The following is a 22,906-nucleotide window of genomic DNA, read 5'->3' on the forward strand; positions in this document are numbered from 1 at the left end:
AAGGACAAGACTGCTTTTATAGGAATCGCAGCAGCAAAATTTTAAGATATACTATGAAATGTAAGCCTTTCTAATGTGAAACTGGCTTACCGAGGGTAAGCATTGAAAAAAATATATATATTCGTGATTTTTACAGGCTTCTAATAATACATGTAAGTGCTACAGCCCTGAACAGGCAGCAGTAGGGTATGTATTTATTACTATCCATTTAGTAACTTTCTAATGAAAGGAGTTTTGTACCGAAGATATTCCCAGTCCATATGCGGTCCGTGAACATTCCATAAGCTTACCTCTGGTGTCCCACAAAAAGTTAGTGTTTTGTCCGAATTTGAGATCCCTTCTTTACAAAGTCCAAAATCAGTTAAAACAATATGGCCCTAGACCAAAAGAAAATGGAGCGTTGAAACGTTACCATCTGACAAAATGGAGAAGTTCACTTTTACTTCATTTTAACCCTAGTCCAACTGTTTTAAATTCTTTTGGGGCATTTTAAAGGCTCCAACACCTTATACTACAGTCAAAGCTATTACATACATTAAAGCTGACTTTCTCATCACAGCTAAATTCACCCGGTCCCGATACAGACACTCTAGGGGCTATTTACTTCAGCTATCTACAAAGTTGCAAAAAAATCTAAATGCAATTTCGCTGCGGATATTTCCGTAGGAAGCATAGAGGAGTCAATCCAATATAAATTAAAGAAATGGTCTGCATTTGACGTATGTCTAAAAATTAACCGTGGTGTGGGGATCAATGGCTTGGAACTCGACTGTTCTTATTGCATTAAAAGGTGACAACCCTTGTTCGTATGGCTTATAAGGCATATGGATGTCGTATAAGGCTATCCAGAAAAAAAAGCCAATCTAAAAGAGCAGCTCTGACTGTCCGACATGGTGCGCCCATGCATTAGATGGACAGCCAAGTAATGCCACATTTCCCTGCTGCATGGATGTGCATGCCGAGATAGAGATCGATATCTAAGAAAAAAACAGAAACAACTTTTTTTTTTTTTTTTTTTACATAGCCCAATATGAATATATTAAATAAAAGATGATATGTATTTTTAAAAATAATAAATTACCTTTGAGTCTAAGAGGATATTTTCTGGTTTTAGGTCTCTGTCAATAAAACAATTATATTATATTAATCTACCAATTTTTTATATATAGTTATTGTAGAATACGATTAATAACATACCTATATATGATTTGAATTGAGTGCAAGTATCCCAAAGCACTAGCGATTTCTGCAGCATAAAAAAGCGCCCTCGGTTCAGCAAAATATCGTTCTCTTTGGAGATGAAAAAAAAGCTAGAAGATACATTTTTAGTATTTAATCACGCAAGATTAAATAAAATAGTCATAAAATGTAATATTGTACACATATGGATTCATTTAAATGTAGCTTTTTTGTTTTGGTTTTAAGCATAACAACTATCAGACCCATTAAACAACATACTCAAGAAAAGGTATATCGGTTAAATAAACTGAAGCTTTAAATGTCAGAATTCTGGAGGACGAGAGTGTGGAATTAGCCATTGGCTGACCAACAGATACCTGACAATGCAATTATCCCCCAGCTCAATGCTGAACAACTGCTTTTAGAGGTTTGGAAAGCAGGTCAGATGCTTCGATAGCTACAGTTAATGCGTGCTGTACTAAGCAGGAAATAACACAGAAAAGACAACTACAATGTGATGTGCAACAGTAGTCACAACACTGAAACCGGAGGATCTGTCACTAGGTCAAATGAGTAGAAGTGGTAACTGACCTGAATAGTGCTGAGTCCAGCACGGTTTTGCTTTTTTTCCTGCACCCAGGGTTGTCAATCGTCCGTAAATTTACGGAAAGTCCCCAAAAAGCATGGTTTTTTTTCTGCTGTCCATTGTTTTTTGTTTGTTTTTCCTGCAAAACACTCTGTGCAGGATTTATTCTCCATCCCCCGAAACGTTGCACAGCACATGTGCAAAAAATATACATGAGCAGTGCAAACAAGGGAAGAGTAGCCTGCAGAAAATGCATTATTTAGGAGGATGAGGGCGGACTGTGCCAAGTGAATGACAGTATGAGTGAGGTCGGTACCGAGAGTGGACTAGTCCAGCCACCTGACATTAGTCACCTGACCTCACATCAGGTGACTGGACTGGTCCACTCCTGGGCTGGCACCGACCTCACTCAGACTGCCTCCTCGTCATTCACTTGGCTCCGTTCGCCCTCCTTCTGCTCCTAAATGTGAGTGACAGCAATCAGAGTGGAGAGCGGTACCGGTAGAGGTAGGCTACAGCTACCGCTCTCCACTCTGGGGGCTGTGTGGCACTATGTACAAGGGAGGCTGAGTGTGGTGCGCTTTGTACAGGGGGCTGTGTGTGTGGCGCTATCTACAGGTGGCACAAAGGAGGCATTATTACTGTCTGGGAGCACGGTTAGGCCCAATGCACACGACCGTAAAAAACCAATTGCGGTCCGCAAAAATGGAGCCATTCACTTTCATTGAACACGGACACCTTTCCGTAGCACTACGGAAGGGTGTCAGTGCCGTGGAAATGTTCTGGGAATTATGGAACATGTCCGTTCTTTCGCATTTTGCGGGCCGTGCTCCAATACTTTGTATGGGAGCACGGCCCAAAAATGCGGCTGTCAGTCAGCGGCCGGCCATGCCCGCAATCACGGGCCGTGATTGCGGGCACGGTCGTGTGCATGGGGCCTTACTGAATGGGAACGGTTATTGTGTTGAGCACTAAGGGAACATTATTACCATCTGGGGCACTGTGGATTGCGAGTTTGTTTAGAGGATGGGGTATAGGTGGGGATAGTGCTGGAAAATCGAGAAACCAACATGTCTGTGTCAAATTCTGTAGAGACAAGTCGTGGCTGGAGCAAGTCATCACAGTGGTCTGGGCCGGATGGAGGAAAAAAGGGAAAGTGAACGACTTTAAATCAGAGAAATCCTCACCTGTGAATCACTGGCTATAAATATGCTGTAATCACTTATATGGTCTGCAGCGCTCCTGTGTAGAACTGCTATCTATCACTATATGGTGGTAATATTGGTCTTTGTATAGCAGGTCATTTTTAATCTGGTCTAGTGGTAGGATTGAATAACTGTATATGTATATAGATAAATTTTTTTGTGAAAGGGGGGGACATATGGTTTGGGGCTTGCAATGCTCCAAGACAGGCTAGAACTCAATAATGCAGTTCTCTGCACACCACCTTCTGAATTGACTGCATTATTGATACAACAATTCACCATTTGGCACCCCACTTTTAACTTTGCCCAGGGCTAAACTTTGTCTAAACCCGGCTCTGGTGGTGGCGGTGGTGGTGGTGGATTGAGTGGTGCGTGAGTCAGACTCACCAATTACAGCCACGCTTGCAGCTTTCCCGCGCTAAGTTATTGTGGGAAAGCTACAAGCAGGGCTTGGATTGGCGAGTCAGTCCTAGCACACTGCACAGGCAACGATTTTGTAATGTGTCCATAAAAGTTTTGGCCTGTCTGTGATTTTTAGCTCAGTTGTCCAGAAATTACTGAAGTGGAATCACCCCCCATTCCAGAGATATGTTGTGTTAACTCACTATATGATCATTTACTGTAGTTAGACAACAGGATGGAGCTATCTAACCTTTTTTTGATGCTGACAAATCATTGCAAGGCAGCTTGAGGGTAGTTCACGCCCTGTTGGCGAACTACAACAAAGCGCTACTCTGGTTAGTAAGCCACTTCATCTTATATAACCTAGTGACAGGTCCTCTTTAAAATGTGCCAAAAGTGTGGAAGCTAAATTTACTATACATTTATTTCAGCAAATTGCAATAGATGGTAAAGTGACAAAATTTACTACTTTACTTCTAAATAGAGATGAGCGAACTTATGATAAGTTTGGTTCGGCTGGTTCGCGGAATTTCTTGAAAAAGTTAGATTTGGACCGAACCTGTAATTCAAGAAAGCCCATAAAAATCGTGTATGGAGCTCCCGTAATGACGGGTGGCTACATGTGTGCACCCGGCATTACGGCAGCGTTGCTAGGCGACGTCAGTAAATAGTCACTGTCCAGGGTGCTGAAAGAGCTAACCGATTGGCAGTAGCTCTTTCACCACCCTGGACAGTGAATTCCGATCACAATATAGAGCAACCTGTAAAAAAAAAGGAGAAGAAGATATTCGTACTTACCGAGAACTTCCTGCTTCTTCCTCCAGTCCGTTGCCTTGGTGACGCGTCCCTCTCGACATCCAGCCCAACATCCCTGGATGACGTTTCAGCCAATGTGACCGCTGCAGCCAATCACATGGACTGTCGCGTCATCCAGGGATGTCGGGCTGGATGTCGAGAGGGACGCGTCACCGTTGCCTTGGTGACACATCCCTCTTTCGGCATCCAGCCCGACCTCCCTGGATGACGCGGCAGTCCATGTGACCGCTGCAGCCTGGGATTGGCCTGTGATTGGCTGCAGCCTGTGATTGGCCTGTGATTGGCTGCAGCGGTCACTTGGACTGAATAGTCATCCCGGGAGGTCGGACTGGAGGAAGAAGCACAGAGTTAAATCGGTAAGTAGGAACTTCTATTTTTTTTTTTTACACGTTGATGTATATTGTGATCGGAAGTCACTGTCCAGGGTGCTGAAACAGTTACTGCCGATCGCTTAACTCTTTCAGCACCCTGGACAGTGACTATCTCCTGACGTCGCGTACCGGAAAATCAGTGACTCATAAGCCGGGTTCGGTCAAAACGTGTTCGGCCGAACCCGGTGAAGTTCGGATTCGCTGTGAACCGAACTTTTCACGATGCTCGGACCGAAACCGGGTTCGGTTGTCCCGGTTCGCTCATCTCTACTTCTAAATATAGGTCAAAACATAAAATTAAAATTTTGGCACTCTTCTTGCCACCAAAGTTTAATTAATCTAAACAGGGTCATTATGGAGATCCTCTACTGTCCTGTAATAGGCTGCAGCACACAGACAATATGATAACTCCGCAGCTCTGTCGTGAGCCACCCTGTCTTTTATAAAGGAAGTACTCAATGCCATGGTGACCATTGATATTGTGTCTATTACATATCTAGATGGAGGCATCAGAACATGCAGAAGGGGAATATGAGGGTAAATAAAAAAAACTGGACAACCCCTTTAGCCTTACGGAATCCAATTTGCAAATACAGCGACTTACAGGGTATTTTTTGGTATGTTCCCCACAAACAAGCGAATACGACTGTTAGGAACGCCCCTAGTTATTGTGGGAGAAACTTCTGAGTAGATGCTTATTATATTACACAGTGTCCACTGAAAATGGGCAATCCTTCAGATCTCTCCAATCTTAACGATAGGACTCTCAGCTCTAGTAAATAGATAGAGTTCCAAGCAGCGGATTCTCCATAAACTTACATAAGGAGCTTCCTGAAGCAGACAACTATTTTAATTCTATGTAGCATGCAAATTATAATCTAACATGAGACTTCAATATGTCACAAGGTTCGGTAGAACTAAATTAATCTAATTTCTGTATATGTAACATTGTAAGCCGCCTTTATACAAGGCGGCTTTCTATCGAGAACATTGACAGAACTCTAGGTGAATATGCCTTTAGATATATAGCAGGGGTATAATTAATGACATATCAGGAGACACAAAGACATAGAAATATTCCAAAACTCTGTCATACTGCACTTCCTAGAACTGAATGTGGTTACCATTGTATCAAACAGAGAAGTCATCTGAGGAAGTGAAATTTTACATCTAATTTCTTCCTTTCGTAATTAAATAGGACGTGCTGCACGTGAGAAGATTATGCTGGAGCAACTGACAAACTGAGATATTTCACTGACCAGATTCCCCAACATTCAACAAGTGTACAAAAGAAAAAAATGTATATTATTTTAGGGTTTACTATAATCTGTATCACTGTATTATATGGCAAAACAATATTGGATAAGGTATAAAACAAATGTCCTGGTTCAATAACATTCCCCTCCAAAATAAATCATCAATTGTAATTCAATATGTTGTATTTTTTGCAATATGTAAACCATATTCAACTTTAGCCAGTGCATATGGTCATAAGTCAGGGCTTTTATTGCTATAGAAATGCTATACGAGCTGGGCTGTAGGCAAACAAATGCATAAAAGGGATTGTATCACCTAATTATTATTTTTTACTAATTAAAACCAAATACTGATACATACTCATTTTTTCTAGTTTTATTTTTAATCTTTCTTCTGTACATCTTTTTGGGGGCAGCCATATTGCCTAAACTGTTTAGCATTTGAAGATATGCTTTACAGGAGCCACATGGACCATAGGAACCTGTAGACTAGAACCGATGCATTGACTTCTGGGAGAATTTTCTAGCACACACCTGTGACCTGTGCAGAGGGCATTGTGTAAGAGAGGAAAAGGAGGCGTGCTGTGACCAAACACTTTTTGGGAATAGGGAGATCCTATATACACACACATATACAGGGGCGTAACTAGGAAAGACTGGGCCCCATAGCAATCTTTTGACTGGGGCCCCCCCTCCGCAGAGTATCACACAACCCCCCCTTGTAGATAGTGTCTCCCTATAGATTCCATCACACAGCGCCCTATAGATAGTGCCATACACAGCCCCCTGTAGATAGCGCCTTACAGCCCCCCTGTAGATAACGCCTTACAGCCCCAAATCCCCCCTGTAGAGAACGCCATACAGCCCCCCTGTATATAATGCCATACAGAGTCCCCCCTGTAGATAATGCCATACAGAGTCCCCCCTGTAGATAACGCCATACAGCCCCCCCCCAAAAAAAACGGCCTATAGTTTGTCCTACAAAAGAGATGTATCACCTATCCACAGGATAGGGGATACATGTGTGATCACTGGCAGCGATAAGGAGAACGGGGGACCGAAAGTCCCCCAAAGTTCTCCATGACAAACCTCGGACTTACAGCGTCTGCGCAGTTCAATAAAAATGAAAGGAGCGCTGGTCACGCATTTCCATTGAGCTGCAGACAGATCCCGGAAGTCCGAGGTTTGTCATGGAGAACTCCGGGGGGACTTTCGGTCCCCTGTTCTCCTTATCGCTGGGCGTCCCAGCGATCACACATGTATCCCCTATCTTGTGGATAGGGGATGCAGGTGTTTTGTAGGAACAACCCCTTCAGTGGCGTCGTGCTGTAGCAGCCATAACAGCTCCCAGCGGAACCTCCGGCCATGGGGGGGGGCTCATGCTGCGGGCCCCGTAGCAGCCGCTACGGCTGCTATAGCGGTAGTTACACCACTGAGTATGTATAATATATATATATATATATATATATATATATATATATATATATATATATGTACACACATACATAGAAACATATATATAAATCTACCATCTTTCATATTGTTCCTGCCATTTTTATTTTTTTTTAAATATAGATAATGACATGGGAAATTAAAAGAAAAAAAAAAATCTTAAATATGTTTGAATCAAGTTTTTATGTTAAAGGGTGTCTGTTAGCAGCTTTGATCCCTAAAAACGCTATATAGAGAGGACGAGAGCAAATTATACCTGTGGTGATGCAGGTTGCATGACTGAGAAATGTATGTTTTTCTGCATTAAACGCTGCCCAGCCCCTCTGCATGACGGCTCTAGTGTCCGATCAAGAGACAGCTAGAGCAGTCACTCAGAGCGGAACGCAGGGGACATGAAAACGTAGATTTCTCGTCACCACAGGTAGGATTAGGGTATGTTCACACGGCCTATTTTTGTTCGTTTTTCGGGCCGTAAAAGGACGAAAAACGTCCGAAAATCGGAAGCAGAACGCCTCCAAACATCTGCCCATTGATTTCAATGGGAAAAACGGCGTTCTGTTCCGATGGGTCGTTTTTTTGCGTGGCCGTTTTGAAAAACGGCTGCGTAAAAAAACGGCCGCGAAAAAGAAGTGCAGGTCACGATTTGAGCAGTTTTTCATAGACTCTTGAAAACCGCTCCAAAAACGGCCGTAAAAAACACCACGAAAAACGCAAGTGGCTTAAAAAACTTCTGAAAATCAGGAGCTGTTTTCCCTTGAAAACAGCTTCGTATTTTCAGAAGTTTCTGACTCAGCGTGTGTAGGGATGAGTAGGGATGCTACTCTTTATGTCCTCTATATAGTGCGGTCAGCAGTTTTGAGGGTCAAAACTGCTGACAGATTCCCTTTACACCATAGATCATTTTCTGAGGACACATTCGCTTTGAAACAAGACAATGTCAAGATCTTACCTCTCCACCATTGATAAAATCCAAAACAAAAAAGAGTTTATCTGAGGTTTGGAAGGAGTAATGGAGACACACCAAAAATGGATGCTTTACATTTTTTAGCAGCACGTTTCGCTCAGCCATAATGTGTTTTTGCTACAAAAGAAAAAAAAAGGGTGAATATATTAAATGTAAAAAAAAAACTGAAAAACTATTTATACATTTTATGGTTTATGGACTAAACTGGGTTAAATAGACACACTAAAATTTAATAAACGGTCTGTTTATTAATGGTACTTAACTATGACAGATCGCTTCTACACTAATCTTCACATTAATGTAGTAATTTTATTTTAGACTTTGCACGGTTAAGTTTGTGCTATTTTTAACATAGAAATGGAGGTGCAGCTAGTAGCTCTTGGGGCCATGTGGGTTTGTGGGTACATAACCTGTTCTAAGAGAACAGATGCTGTCTAGTTCTGCATTCTTGCAGGCGATAGGAAGCGGTCAGTAAAATATGACTTTCCAAAAATCCTGACTGTCTTAGGTGCAAGTACAACAGCCACTAGTCTGTTAACTACTGTATTGTCTATAGAAAGTTTTGCAAATTGTAGGCTCAAACTAGTGAGAAACCTAACAGCACACTTTGGTCTTCAGTGTTCAGTTTTGACACACAAACTTATTCTCTAACTTGGCCACAATTAACACAAGTACCTCTTTCTTATTAAGAATAACTTTCTTTTGTAAAATCTTTACTGCGTAATATCTCCCATCGCCTTTCCCTCTTGTAAGGACGACCTGGAATAAAAAGTGGGTTTAGTCGTGACAAAATTGCTCATTTAATGTAGAGGCACACTAAGTGCACTCCGGTAAACAACCAAAGGGGTCAAACAAAGTTGGTGGTGGCCCCTTGCCAATATATATGGTGGAGGCCCATGCCAAGTAACGGTCATATTATGCATGGCTGACTTAAGTTGGGCATAGAAATGAAAGGTCAGCAGATCCCACCAATGACAACAGGACCCAACAACAGTCTAATGTGTAAGAGAACAGCCCAACTGTCCTCCAGTGTCTGCTCTAAGGGAATCCAAAGTTTACAACATCTCAGATTTGAACATGCAATTATTTTTTTCAACTGGGAGTGAAGGGGAGTCAGTGCTGTCTGGCAGCTGCTTATGCACTTCAATTTAACAGTGCCTTCAATTGGGTAAGTGGAGCTCTATGAAAGGAGATTGGAGCTTCAACCCTTAGAAATAAATAAGTAAAATACACATAATCATTCTTTTTTGGCCCATATAGTTGGAGGTACACTTTAAATCTTTTTAAGCTTCTATGTCTTGCAGCTGAAAGTGTCTAAAAAGGACTGGTGGGAAGTGTGTGGAGGTGGCCCTTGCACAATTGCCCCTTTTGCCTCCCCTTTTTAAAAAAACACAACAGAAAGGGCAAGCTGTTGTAGGAAAGTACTACAGCAGATCCTTTGAGATAGTTTACACAGCGTTTTTTCGTGCCGATTTTGATGCGGAAACCACGTCTGAATCAGTGCTAAGAAACGCTCCAAATCGCCCCTATTGATTTCAATAGGAGGCAGAGGCATTTTTGTTCCCGGGCAGTTTTTGGCCGCTCGCGAAAAAAAGAAGTGGCATGCTCTTTTTTTTTTTTTTTTTAGCGGTTTTCTTCCACGTCTGTTTTGCCACAGTTTTTGCATTAGATTCATACGGACTTGCATTAGATTAAAAAATACAGCGAAAACACAGAGAAAAAACAAACCACAAAAAAAAAAAAATAATTTAAAATGACTTACATTATGTAAAAACGTGTTTTTTCATTAGTAGAAAAAATAAAAACCTTTCTTCCAGATCTTATTTTTAAGATTTCTTCAAAAATTGAAAGGGGCATCTGCACCACTTTTTCACCATTTAAGGGAATTTTAATAAATATTCCCCCCAATGTGTGAACAAAGACCTTAAAGTTTCAGCATACCAAGAGCAGGCAGTACACAAGTGCCTAACCCTCCATAAAAAGTATACTTGGCTGGGGGAAAAAAACCTCACCTTGCCAAAGCTCCCTTTCCCGATCAGTCTGAGGTATTCAAAGTCTGAAGGTTTGGCGCTATTATGGGAGAGAACATTCCACAGTCAAACTACACTATAATACATTAGTATGCGAGCATGCAGTTCAGGAACTTTACCACAGTTTATATAATTTACATTAAAATAAAGTTTGAACGCCTACAAAATCTGAAAGACAATATGCATGTAACACAGAACTTCTTGTCAGAGGCTGAAATATTAACCACAACTCCCCAGTCCAGATGTATGTGATGCAATGGAGTCTTGCTGGTACATTGTGTACACATGCAGATGTGTGTTATATGAGCCAATCACTCACGAACGGTCAACTAGATGTTCAGACCTTTCAGAAGTCAGGCTCAGATTGCAGTTAGGTGTGTCCACCCATCCCAAAGTGCTGCTAAACGCCATGTTCCATCTGTATTAGATGCAATGTGCATTGATGTTTTAGTAATGACTGGTAAATCATAATTTACAGTTTTTATTATTTTGGCAAACATACTGAAATATAAACGATAAAGTGTATATTTGGGATTTACACACAACTTTTATGATTCAAATCTGAAAAAAGGTTGTAACTGGCAGATTTACCTTATTGGTTCTCTGCCATTCCTGAGCCGCTGATCTCTGCTGGACCCCACTGCCCCCTATTTATCAACTTCATGAAATGATGTGATGTCAAGTGATCCGGATGGCTAATCACTACTACTTGGTGTGACATCAGCATGCAAAAGCGCTTACACTTTGTAAACAGGCAGGGCCAGTAGAGCTTAATGGCACATAATTAAGTATGTGCGAGCGATACACACACTATATATATATATATATATATATATATATACATACACACATACACTTTTCATAAATCCAGGCCTCTATATATAGATAAATATGTACTTTTATTACATCTTTCCCTTGCAATCGTTAACCAAAATGTATGGTATTGTGTACATTTTATTAGCAATGTAATGTATTTTGTTACAATATTGTGACAGGATAAAGGAAGTCAATCTTGAAACATTGTGCTGTTGTGTATGTGGCATGCAATAAACCACTTCCTTTATACTCAAATTCACCAAGGAGAGTAGTCACATAGTTTACAGTTATGTGTAATGTCTGTTGGATATCTGTGATTTTATAATAAATCTATGTGCAGACTCACACACACGGTCACAACCCAGCTTTTCTTTACTCAATGATGAGGATTCAGTATATATATTTTAAAATAAATTATCAGTTAAATGGTTTTACTTGTGATTATTTTATAGTATTTTCTTCTAACAGGAGCATAGCCGCGGGGAGGACGGATGCTGCCAAACCATGTGCCCCAGGTACAAGACGCAGCTTGGCGAAGGGGTTTATGCAGCAAATTGAACATTTGCACTGAATGCCCAGCTACAACTTTGATTGTATAGTAATAGTATACAATAGAGCGATTTTTTATAATTATATTACTCTTTTTTTTTTACATAAAGGGCTACAGAAAGGAAAATGAAAAGGGTTTTCCATTTTGGAAAATCCCTACTCAATAGAAAGGTCTCTTGACAAGAAGATGATCACCATGTGTCCCCCGCTGGGACCCCAGTGATCAGCTGCTATCTGAGGGAAAACATGGCAGTACGTGTTCAACTTCCCTGCAGCGCCACCACAGGGGAAATTAAGCATTACACAGTGCCCATTCAAATAAATTCATTATCGGTGTAATGCAGGACAGGCCTGGTCCTCCAGAGCTAGAGATGCTCATGTAACTGCTCTCTACTATGGCCAAGAGATGAGGATCCTAAACAGAGGACTCCCCTCTATTAACTCAGAATAATAAAAATATATGAAAATGGATTCTTTAAAAAATAAAAATAAAAAAAAATGTAAAAAAGGGAGGATGTGTATAGCTCAACAAACAAAACAAAACTAGCAGTGTTTTCGCTTTGCTGGCATTTTTTTTTTTTAATGAAATGTATGTGTTTTGTGATACTTAACTTTTTTCTAATATGCATTTATTAAAAATAGTTTTTCATTTTTACGCTGCAGCTTCTATGTATCCACTTTACACAACTTAGATTTGATCGGTATTAGGGATATATTGTGTGTTCCAGGCACACAGGAGCCGCTGTCAGCGGAGCAGTCACTCCAGATGACGAACTCAGCTTACAACAGAGTTATTCAGCTTCTATATATAGTGGATACATAGAACCTGCAGGGCAAAAACAAAAACTATTTTTTTATAAAAGGTTTACAAAAATGGATCACAAAACACACATTACATACAAAAAAAACACCTACCATCAAAGGTTTACATCGCCTTTAAAATCATTGGTTCACAATTTTATTTATCCCACAATTAATGTAAGAGAAGTAACGATACTAAACAAGAGGGAACATACTAATACACAAAATGCATACAGTAATATTAATTTCTTCCAGCATCACAACACTAAGCAGGTGTACTGGATTAAAGATCAGAGATTATCAGAAGGAACGCAGCCTATTAATAATTGGGCTTTAAACAAATGCAAAAGGGGCAAACATGAAATATGTCATTAGAAATGTAATAGGCCATTAGATTTCTATGCTAGTTCATTTTAAAGGGGTTACGTAGGGGCTAAAAATTATTAGCAGTGTACTCACTGCCGTACGGGAGTACATTCCGGTCCCCTGTCACGCTGTTTGAGATTTTCATAGCGCTGTCGGTGGACCAGAAGTCTAGTTGCACAGCCTTCTTTGAGAACGATACGACTCTTCGTCACGTGACCGACCCCGCTGTACTACTGCTCCTGCTTGCACATATAGTACAGCGGGGGCCGGTCACATGACGAAGATTCGTATCATCATCAAAATCTCAAAATCAGCACGATGGGGGGCCAGAATGTATATTAGAGCATGTACTCACATACTGCAGTGAGTACACTACTAATAGTTTTGGTCCCCAGATACAGATGTAGCCGTCTTTATCTTGACTTAACGCATCAAATAAAACAGTGGCTAGATCCTTTTTCTGGACTTTTTCAATGGCTTTTGTTGTGTGATCCCACGCTGCAGCAAGTTATCAGAATCAAGTTAAAGATGGCTACATCCGTAACTCCTTTAAAAACGGGGAATCTAAGGGTGCAGTCACACGCGGCCGATTTTTTTGCAGAAATTTCTGCGACTGAAAAACCGTTCCATTGATCTGTATGGGGTTGTTTCTGCAGCCGGTGCATGGATTTCTGCAAGTTCGATTCAGACGGATGAAACCGATTTACAGCCGCAGAAATTTCTGCAACAAAATCAGCCGCGTGTGACTGCACCCTTCTGATTTATCTTCTCAGTCTGCCTCTCCTGCATTGTGAAATGTTGTATTTACAGGCAACTCTGCTTCAGAATGAAGTGCCTGGCTATTACTAGTTCCCAGACTATTTTATGCCAGATAAAAAGGACTTTTACTGTACATAATGTTTTACTTTTAGCTTACACAAAGTAATAAGTAAAAATTTGCATTTGGAAAGATCTGGACATACTGAGGATTTACAGATGGTCCCAGGTTGACATTTTGCATGGGTGATCCATTCTGTAAAATAAAAGATGGAAGACATATTGCAATATTTAAATAGAAAAGGTTAGTACACATAAAAAAAAAGTAATTTTCTTGTTAATATAAACCCTTCCTTTTAATAAATGTTAAAGGTATATAACAAGAAACTACATTTCCCTACTACTGTATAACATTACTGGAAATCTTTCATCCCTGTGACTATAACTAATACTTTGGGGGAGATTTATCAAAACTGATGCAAAGGATGAGTGATGTGACAAGTTCTCTAAAATGTAAGTCTGCAACTAACAGTGAAAAAACAGGTGCTTCCTCCTCAAATGTATACTAAAGAAGGACACCCCTCCCGCTCTATTCTGCCACATCTAATCTTTGATTTATGGTAGTTGCAGGACATATCTAATTTAATATGGCAAAATTAATGATTTATGAAATAAAAAATGTAATCAAAACTTCTAGTAAATTTAGAATATTTTCTAAGAGTAATATGTAAAATGTGGGAGAGTGTATAGGATGGTTACTGCCCCACAGAGGAAATCACACAGCAAGAATTTTAGACGACACCAGTATAAGATGCTGAACAGAACTTTACTCCAACAGAGGCACAATCTTCATGGTTACAATATTTGGTACATAAGCTTGACGGTTACACTAATAAATTGGCTCTATACATGGCAGTTTCTGATATAACTGGTGAAAACCGGACATCGTGTTGGCTAATGGTTCAATATCATGCTAAACTTGTGGTGCACGGGATCTTTGTTCTCATATGAGGTGCGGAGCTGGCGATACGCCATTCAGCCTAGCAATACAAAGTGTTTTTGGTGGATCAGTCACTAGATAGCTTGCGCCCGACCAGGCAATCTCAACTGGCAGATCTTGCCCTGCTCGTCTATCCAACAGCGGCTCACGCCCCGCTCGGCAAATCCACGCACTTTGTACTGATTTCTTTCTCCCTCTCCTGCTTATCCCACACACACATCACTGTCTCCCTTTTTCTTCCACCACTCACCAAATCAAAATCTGTATATTTTTTTTTATAAAGACTAGGCTCCTCCCATTTTTTTATTTTTACAAATGGGTCACTTAATGCAACAAAATGACATCACATTCATTACAAATACATGGCGGCCAATTACATCACAGTTTCATGTGGTCAATAGTAGCAACATCATTGTGGCAATAATTACACAATCTTCCCTATTTCCCATTAAATTAATGGGATCAAGATTTTTGAAAATGTCAAACACTTTTAAAACCGTAGCCGAGAACATACTTCATTAATGGCCTGACACTTAAAGTTTTCTACGAGCAGGAATAGAAAGGAATTTTAAAAAATAAATAAATAACTAAAATCAGCCAGTTCCTTGTAAGCACCAGGTCAGGCATATCAGGCAAATCCCCTAAGCTACAACCACATGCAAATGAAATAGAGTTTTCTTTTACAGCTCTATTTATAAACATTTGAGGTTTAAATAAATAATTCTGAAACAAGAATGTAAAATATACCTTCTGATCTGCCCTTTCATCTTCATCTTCTGAAGGATCTGATTGATGTCTGGCACAGTCCAGTTTTAGAAAGGCTTGGACATCGGGGCTGTGAAAAGAAGATCATATTAGAAAATGCAACTGAAGTCATATCACGTATGCAAAACCAAGATGCCTACCAACCCAGTTTGGGTAAGGCAGCACTTTTTGTTAAACCATCCGGATTTTGGTGTACACCATACGTGTCAGCAGCACATTACAAAAGAAAACCACAAAAGTGCTAATTCACTGCCTAATGAAAATTCTTTTTTTCATTTAAAAAAAATAAATAAATAAATAAAATATGGGAGAAAAGGATAGGATGGATTGTTAGTGGCAGTGGAAGAGAAAAGTTTCTATTTTATTTCTAAGTATCCCATTATTGTGGTCCTCTGCACAATACTATAAGTTTGCTACCTCTGTGCAAAGACCTTAAAATGTGCAGAATTAGGACTGTTAGGAGACACGGTTTATTCATTGTGCATACCATGTTTCAACGAATAGATGTGAAATAAGACTCTCTAAATTGCCCATCAAAAAGTAACCAACTCTTGTCTTCATAGTAACCACGCAATTTTCTCCTGCTTTCATGCTGGGGTTCCTATAACTGTATCGAACTGAAATTACTGCTGAAGGGTATGCGTGGAAGACATGAAAAGAACTGCAAGCCTTTCCCACAATTAACCTTGAGTGTCACTTGTTGGACATTGAAAGGGTTATAAGGGCAGATCACCCCAGATCACACATACAAACACACTCTCTCTCTCTCCTCTCTCCAGCTCGTCAGACTGTGTAGGAAGCCGTTGTGACACGGTCTAACAGATTGGACAGTGTCACAGCGATAAGTAACACGCCCTCATGCCATTTACACACCCCATTGTCAGTTAATGGGGTTATTTACATATCGGGCGCCAAATATGAAGACACTGATCTCTAAATTACGGAGGAGGAGAGAAAAAAAAATTAGAGTGAGTCAAGGTTTGTGCAGCAGTGCCTATTACATGGTGCTCTCAGCTGGACATGTATGGGAAGGTGAAAGGTTCTCTTTAAATAGGGGTTCAGAAGTTACTTGCCAACAGAAACAGCTTATACCTTGCAGTCAAAAGGTCTACCTTCCAATAGTGAGCAACCAAAAAAAGACTTCAATAATAAAACCAAAATAAAATTACTACGATCAATGTCTCAAAATGATTCCAACAGTACATACAAGATGAACAGTTCCAGTTTTAAACAAGGAAATCATTTTCTAACAAACCTTTGCATTATTATTCATTTAACTATTATAATCTGATGGATGCTGTTTTGACAGTGAAAATCCAATTAATAATTATTCATTCGTAATGTTTTTCATGTAATTACACAAGGACACAGCAGTGATCAGAGAGGACATATGTACTGTAAAAACACCATCAAATGAAAACCTAGGATTCAAATTTAATATTACCCCTGTATAAATCCCTTGTAAGGCCACATCTTGAATATGGAATTAAATTTTGGCCTCCAAATTGTAAATAGGATATAGGAGAACTGGAGAGGGTTCAAAGGGGGGTGACTAGATTATTAACTGGGATGGGAGTTCTCTCTTATAATGAAAGGCTAGAAAAATTGGGCTTGCTCAGCTTGGAAAAAATAAAAAATAAAAAAAATAAAAAAAAGACACCTTAGAGGTGATCAGATTAACATGTATAAGTATATGTGTGGTCAATACAAAGAACGAGCACATAATCTATTCTTTCCAAGGACTCTATTAAGGACCAGGGGACATTCACTGCGTGTGGAGGAAAGACGTTTCAGACATCAATGTTGAAAAGTGTTCTTTATAGTTTGAGTAGTAAAACTATGGAATGCCCTACCCAAGAGGTAGTAATGGCAGCATTTAAAAAAAAGGCTAGATGATTATTCACAGACAAATGGCATTGAGGGTTATAACTGATATAGCAATGAAAAACGTCTAATTGATTGAGAAAGGATGAACTTAATGGACATGTGTCTTTTTTAAACTTATGCAACTACGCTCTCTATGTACAGATCGCATGAACCTGTTCATGATAAACAAAGACCTTTCAAACCAGACATTTTCCTGAAGCCCCTAAAGTAATGACTTAAGGCCCTTTTACATGGGCTAATGATAAGGCAAATGAGCGTTCAAAGGCTGATCATATAGTTTACGCAGCAGAAAGTATGATAGTTGTCAGAGCAAACTAACACCGGTCAACAAGATGTCTCGTTGATCGGCACTCGTTACGGAAAAAATTGGCAGGTGTAAAAAGAACCCTTATGAAATCACTTCATGCAAGCATGTGGAAAGTAGATAAATCTGTTTGTGTAGTGGCATTTTCAGTTTGAGCAGATGACTCCAGTACTGTAAATTGCACAAAAACAATGAACAGCAATCCAAACATTTCACGGAACACTTGCGTAATCAGATAAAAGAAATCAACTGGTAGAACACTCTGAAAGGAATATAATAGGTAATGTCTGACTCAACTCTTTGCTCAATCAAAATCAAACACACAAACAAACTTAAGGTACTTTTACACGGCTCGAGTAAGCGAGCACTGATCAACAAGACGGCTCGTTGATCGGCGCTCGTTTTCTCCTTTCACAAAGAGCTAGTATGGGGACGAACGCTCGATACTCCGATCGCTCATCCCCAAACATTATCATCATGTCGGCAGTGCATCTCCCTGTTTACAGAGGGAGCTGTGCTGCCGACAACGATAATCGTTTCAGTATTTAAAACGATACGATCAGCTGACGAACGAGCGTTTGCTCGCTCATCAGCTGATTGTTGCCCTGTTTACACGCTCATTTGCCCAATAATTGGCCAGTGTAAAAGGGCCTTTAGTCTACCTCTGACAGCTACTGTATGAATGGGTTCCAACAGTTGCTATTAATGAAGTATTAATAGAGTAGTTAAACAAAATTTTGTTAGGGATTACCCTTTTCTTAGAAAAATTGTTCTTATTACAGCAGTTTGTGTACGTGGAAACCTTTTGAGTATGTACAGGTGTAAAAATAGCGATAAGCTTCTTCATATATGGTGTTATATTTTATCTAAGCAAAGCTAAATTAATTAGCTCTAGGCCTGGGTGGCAGCAAAGGTGTACATATTATGGACATGCTTACCAACCGTCTCGGATTCAGTCCCACTGAATCCAGATGTCTCCCACGAGACCAGCAGGATGTCCTATTTGTAATAGTACCTGCATCCTCAGGATGCAGATACAGTTGAATACCAAAAGGTGGAGCAAGGAGCAGTCAGCTCCCTACGCCACCATTGACCCCATGACACCTGCCGTGAGCAGCTTGGCACCGACAGGCGTGATGCAGTGATCTCATCATGCCTGCCTGTGCCAAGCTACACATCACAGACCGGAGGGATCCCCTCCATTAATCATGGAAACTGGCTTAGGCGAGTATTTATTTTATTATTTTTAGGAGGCACTGTGGGGACATTATAATGTGTGTGGGGGGCACTATGGAGGCATCATACTGTGTGGGGGGCACTATGGAGGCATCATACTGAGTGAGGAGGCACTATGGGGGCATTATACTGAGTGAGGAGTCTATGGGGGCATCATACTGAGTGAGGAGTCTATGGGGGTATCATACTGAGTGAGGAGTAACTATGGGGGCATCACACTGTGTGGGGGGCACTAAGGAGGTATCACTGTGTAGAAACACTATTACGGTGTGAAAAACAAAGAGGGCACTATGAAAGTGTGTGGGACCCAAAGCAGAAACTATAACTGTTACTCAAAAGGAGGACAGCATGCGTTGCCCTTTTTACGAGAGTTGAAAGTTGGAAGTTATGCCATAGAGGCTGAGGCACACCAGATACTGCAATGTGGCCCTTGGGGAGAGGTGGCCCAGTCCGGGTTGGTCCCTACCCCTTTATTTCTAGGTAGAGGATTCAACCCTCTAGAGGAACTGCATTGTTAGCAAATAAGAGGGAGAAGGAGAATGGTAGTTTCCAGCTTAGAAAATAAAGGTGCGTGACATTTAACTATTCTTTGGGCAAATTGTGCTATTTTAGAGAGCAATTTCCAACTGGAATTAAACCAGCAAACATTTTGATAATAGAATAGTGTACTATTTATCAGATCAGGTACCCCTTTCTGTGTCTATTTGAGAATTGAAGCAAATATGCAATTGTGGTCTTAAAAATATGCATTTTTTTTTAGCTTTACTCCATAAAGACAGTTATGATTATGTCGAATAGGAATCGGAGGTAGTCTAAAATCCTCCTATTAGCTTAAGTACTGTTCCTCTGCTGCTTTACATAACAGCTTAATTTAATGATTATTATTATTGGCTATGTATACCTTTGAAAACGAAGGATCCACCGGTAATCTATCACATCTAAGTAATGAATTTAGATGTGATCAGTAACAGCTCGATACTGCGTGTCAGAGATGCGCAAAACCCGCTGATACTGAACAAGTCAGTGCGATGGAACTGCCGGAACTTCAGGTTTCAGCGCTAGATACAGCTGCTCTATATACAGGATACAAAGCAGCAGTATCTCAAAAAGTTAAAATAATTTTTAATCAAAAATAATCAGAAAGTAGCACCAAGATCGACGTTTTTAGAAAAAACAAACAAAACATGTTTTCAAAAGTTGTACATAGCCTTTAACTACAAGTAACTAAACCACCAGTGAGAAAAATAGGATTTTCTGGTGAAGCTAATGCGCCTCCATAAAGTTTGTAATATATTCCTTAACAGAAGATTGCCTAATATACTTGATTTCCATTAATAGATCTTCTGGAGGTCACAAAAATATGACCTGCAGTTTAGTATTGACAGCAAAGTAAGTAGATATATTTAAAGTTAAAAAAAAAATACAAATAGCAGGACTTTATACATTCAGTAATTTGTAAAATGCTCATACTGTATTTAAAAAAGGATATATTGGGTAGCCTAACATTAACAGGGTTATTCCCATCTAAGACACTTATGGCAATCCATGCGATATGCCACAAACATCTGATAGATGCCGGTCCCAGCTCTAGGACCCACAACACCAGAATGAACGTCCCCCGGCTACCATCCAGCCTGGTGAGGTGGCTGCCAACAACCACAATAAGAAGGAGAATCAATGGAGAGGTGGGTTCAACTATTTCCGTAACTCATATAGGAATTAATAGATTTGCCACCTGGATGCGGCGGCCACTTCTCCATGCACGATTGGGGTTGGGTGAACCTTGTACTGGATATAGGTGCAGGTAGATATTTTAGGTTTTACAACCCATTTCTGCACATTGCCAACATAATAGAATACATTATATATATATATATATATATAATAAACTGAAGAAAAAACTTGCAAAAATATTACTGCAATCACTTAGAAGACTTTAATGAGTAAGAGACAAGAATAGCATGTGCTTACTGGCTGCATATTTCTGTATGCTGGAGTAAATTTTGGATAAATTCATTCAGCCCTGCTCTTCTTTGTTGAATAAAATCTGAAATGAAGAAAAATATTAAGCTACGAATGGTCATGATATCAGTACAGCACCATGGAATATCTTGGTGCCGTTTAAGCAACATGAAAAAAAAATTAAACATTAAGGCCTCATGCACACGACCGTAGCCATGTGCACGGCTGTGATTTTCGGGTCGGCTGACTGCGGACTGTCAGCCGCAAGCAAATCAAGGGACATGCACATGGTCGCGGCCATTATTTTCAATGAGCCCGGACCGCAGAAGACGGCCGTAATAAGACAGGTTCGTTCTTTCTGCGGTGCGGGCTCCCGGGCCATGCATGGACCGTAAAAACTACGGTCGTGTGCATAGCCCCATAGAAATGAATGGGGCCGCATTTCTCCCGTGGATTTTCGGGGGAATTGCGGCCGCAAAAGCACGTTCGTGTGCATGGGGCCTAAGATTGATTAAATAATTACCAAAAAGAGTAGACAGCTACATCAGAGTAAAGGGGTACTCTGCTTTGAACAATCACTTTTTGTTAGAAGAGTACCTGACAAACTGATCACAGGGTGTCCTGCTACTGGGACCAGCAGGGTTTATCTGTAATCTGCAGTGGAACTTAGTAGCAAGTGTTCAATTTACCTGTTGCGCCAACACCGGGGAAATAAAAGTATTGCCGTTCCTAATAGAATCAATGGACTGTCCATGTAATTCACGGACATGTTGGGTCTTTCCCAATATAATGTATTTATGAATTCGTACAGCTGTATAAAACCTCTGTTAGGTAGCCATTTGTAAAAATATACTCGCAGGTAAGGCTTGCCCTTTTGGGTCTATGTGGTAACATGAAGCAATCATGTGATTCAATGGGTCTTGCACTGTATGCGCCTCCATGTAGGCACTGCATGTATAAACGTGCACAAAGTGCCAGTGTCCAAAGACATGGATTACGTACCAGGTTTCATGGTGTGAAATGAAAAAAAGAAAACCACAAACATCTGAAGATTCTAAAACAAACACATTTACTCACCTGGATCAAAATTATCTCCAAAGATCCTCTTGGCAGGTATTTTTAAGTTTATAGCTGGGAATTGTTTTCGAAGCTAAGAGAGCAATAAAGATATCAGGATGGTTACAGAGATAAGCTCAGTGCTTGTTCAGTTATTTTTAATTATCCGTTTTCACAAAAGCATTCTGCAAATTTATAACAAGATCACATGACTCTGCTACATATCGGGTTCAAAAGGGATTCTGTACTTTAAGATAAAGACTGCATTGTATTATTGCAAGAGCAACATAACGTAACCGCACATGTAAGGAGCCACATAAGAGGGGTGCTAACCATCACTGAAAAGTCTTTCATAGATTTTTCTTTTTTACCACCAAAAAATCTATAGTTATTTTCCAAGTCCGCAATCTAAATCAAATTCATATGGAGACCAGGTATACACCTACTGCAATAAAATACATTATCAGCTGACAGAACAGAGAAACTGTTGAATCCTACCCTAACAATCTTACACTAGTGAATATTATTTCATCTCGGGCACAAACAAAAAAATCCAATTTTCTAATCTTTCCTAGCACAGTCTTAGAGGAACAGCCTTTAGATATGGGCAACTTAGATCTCCATGTTACATCGCCAGAGATTGTGGTCAGCTGTTACTACCAGGGGAAGCTGCATCTGGCCACTGCATGGGAAATGTAGCAGTACAGGCTGGCCATTGAAATTTATGTCCGACCATGGCATGAATACACTGGGTCTCCACAAAGCGGCTCATATGACGTCCATATGCCCCAATAGGGTTTATGGACAGAGGTTTTGCTTGTGGGACAACCCCTTTAAGAGATACTGTACTTGACCAACATTTGATTTTTATAAGTAGGTAGTAAATTTATCACACTCACCGTGTTATACAGTCTATCAAACTCTGCATACCGTCTAAAGACAAACCACTCATTTCTTCCAACAGAAATTAAAACTTTATAAACCTGTCAAAAGAAAAAAGACAAATCTATTGAGTTTTGGGGAAGAACATATCAAATGTTTATGGGCTCCCATTAATTTCCTGACCAAATGAGGATTCTCTCTGTGTAATTGTATAACAAAACACAAAAGGTGATGGAGTGTTGGGATAAAGGAATCATCCAACTTG

At 40.1% G+C, this 22,906-nt stretch overlaps 1 protein-coding gene across 1 annotated transcript in view; it reads right to left on the bottom strand.

Annotated features, from left to right (window-relative positions):
* The window catches only part of SGK3 (serum/glucocorticoid regulated kinase family member 3), a 58,110-nt gene that overhangs the window by 8,995 nt on the left and 26,209 nt on the right, over positions 1-22,906 (bottom strand). Inside the window, exons 3-13 of the mRNA XM_075826168.1 lie at positions 22,659-22,742; positions 21,781-21,853; positions 20,713-20,788; positions 15,297-15,384; positions 13,756-13,805; positions 10,244-10,301; positions 8,907-8,990; positions 8,217-8,348; positions 1,198-1,310; positions 1,082-1,118; positions 291-377 (exon numbers count right to left, since the gene is read on the bottom strand). Coding sequence (XP_075682283.1) covers positions 291-377; positions 1,082-1,118; positions 1,198-1,310; positions 8,217-8,348; positions 8,907-8,990; positions 10,244-10,301; positions 13,756-13,805; positions 15,297-15,384; positions 20,713-20,788; positions 21,781-21,853; positions 22,659-22,742 — 882 coding nt within the window. The remainder of the gene's footprint in view (positions 1-290; positions 378-1,081; positions 1,119-1,197; positions 1,311-8,216; positions 8,349-8,906; positions 8,991-10,243; positions 10,302-13,755; positions 13,806-15,296; positions 15,385-20,712; positions 20,789-21,780; positions 21,854-22,658; positions 22,743-22,906) is intronic.

Source organism: Rhinoderma darwinii, chromosome 5 (genome assembly GCF_050947455.1).
Source record: "Rhinoderma darwinii isolate aRhiDar2 chromosome 5, aRhiDar2.hap1, whole genome shotgun sequence".
NCBI classification, from domain to species: Eukaryota; Metazoa; Chordata; class Amphibia; order Anura; family Rhinodermatidae; genus Rhinoderma; species Rhinoderma darwinii.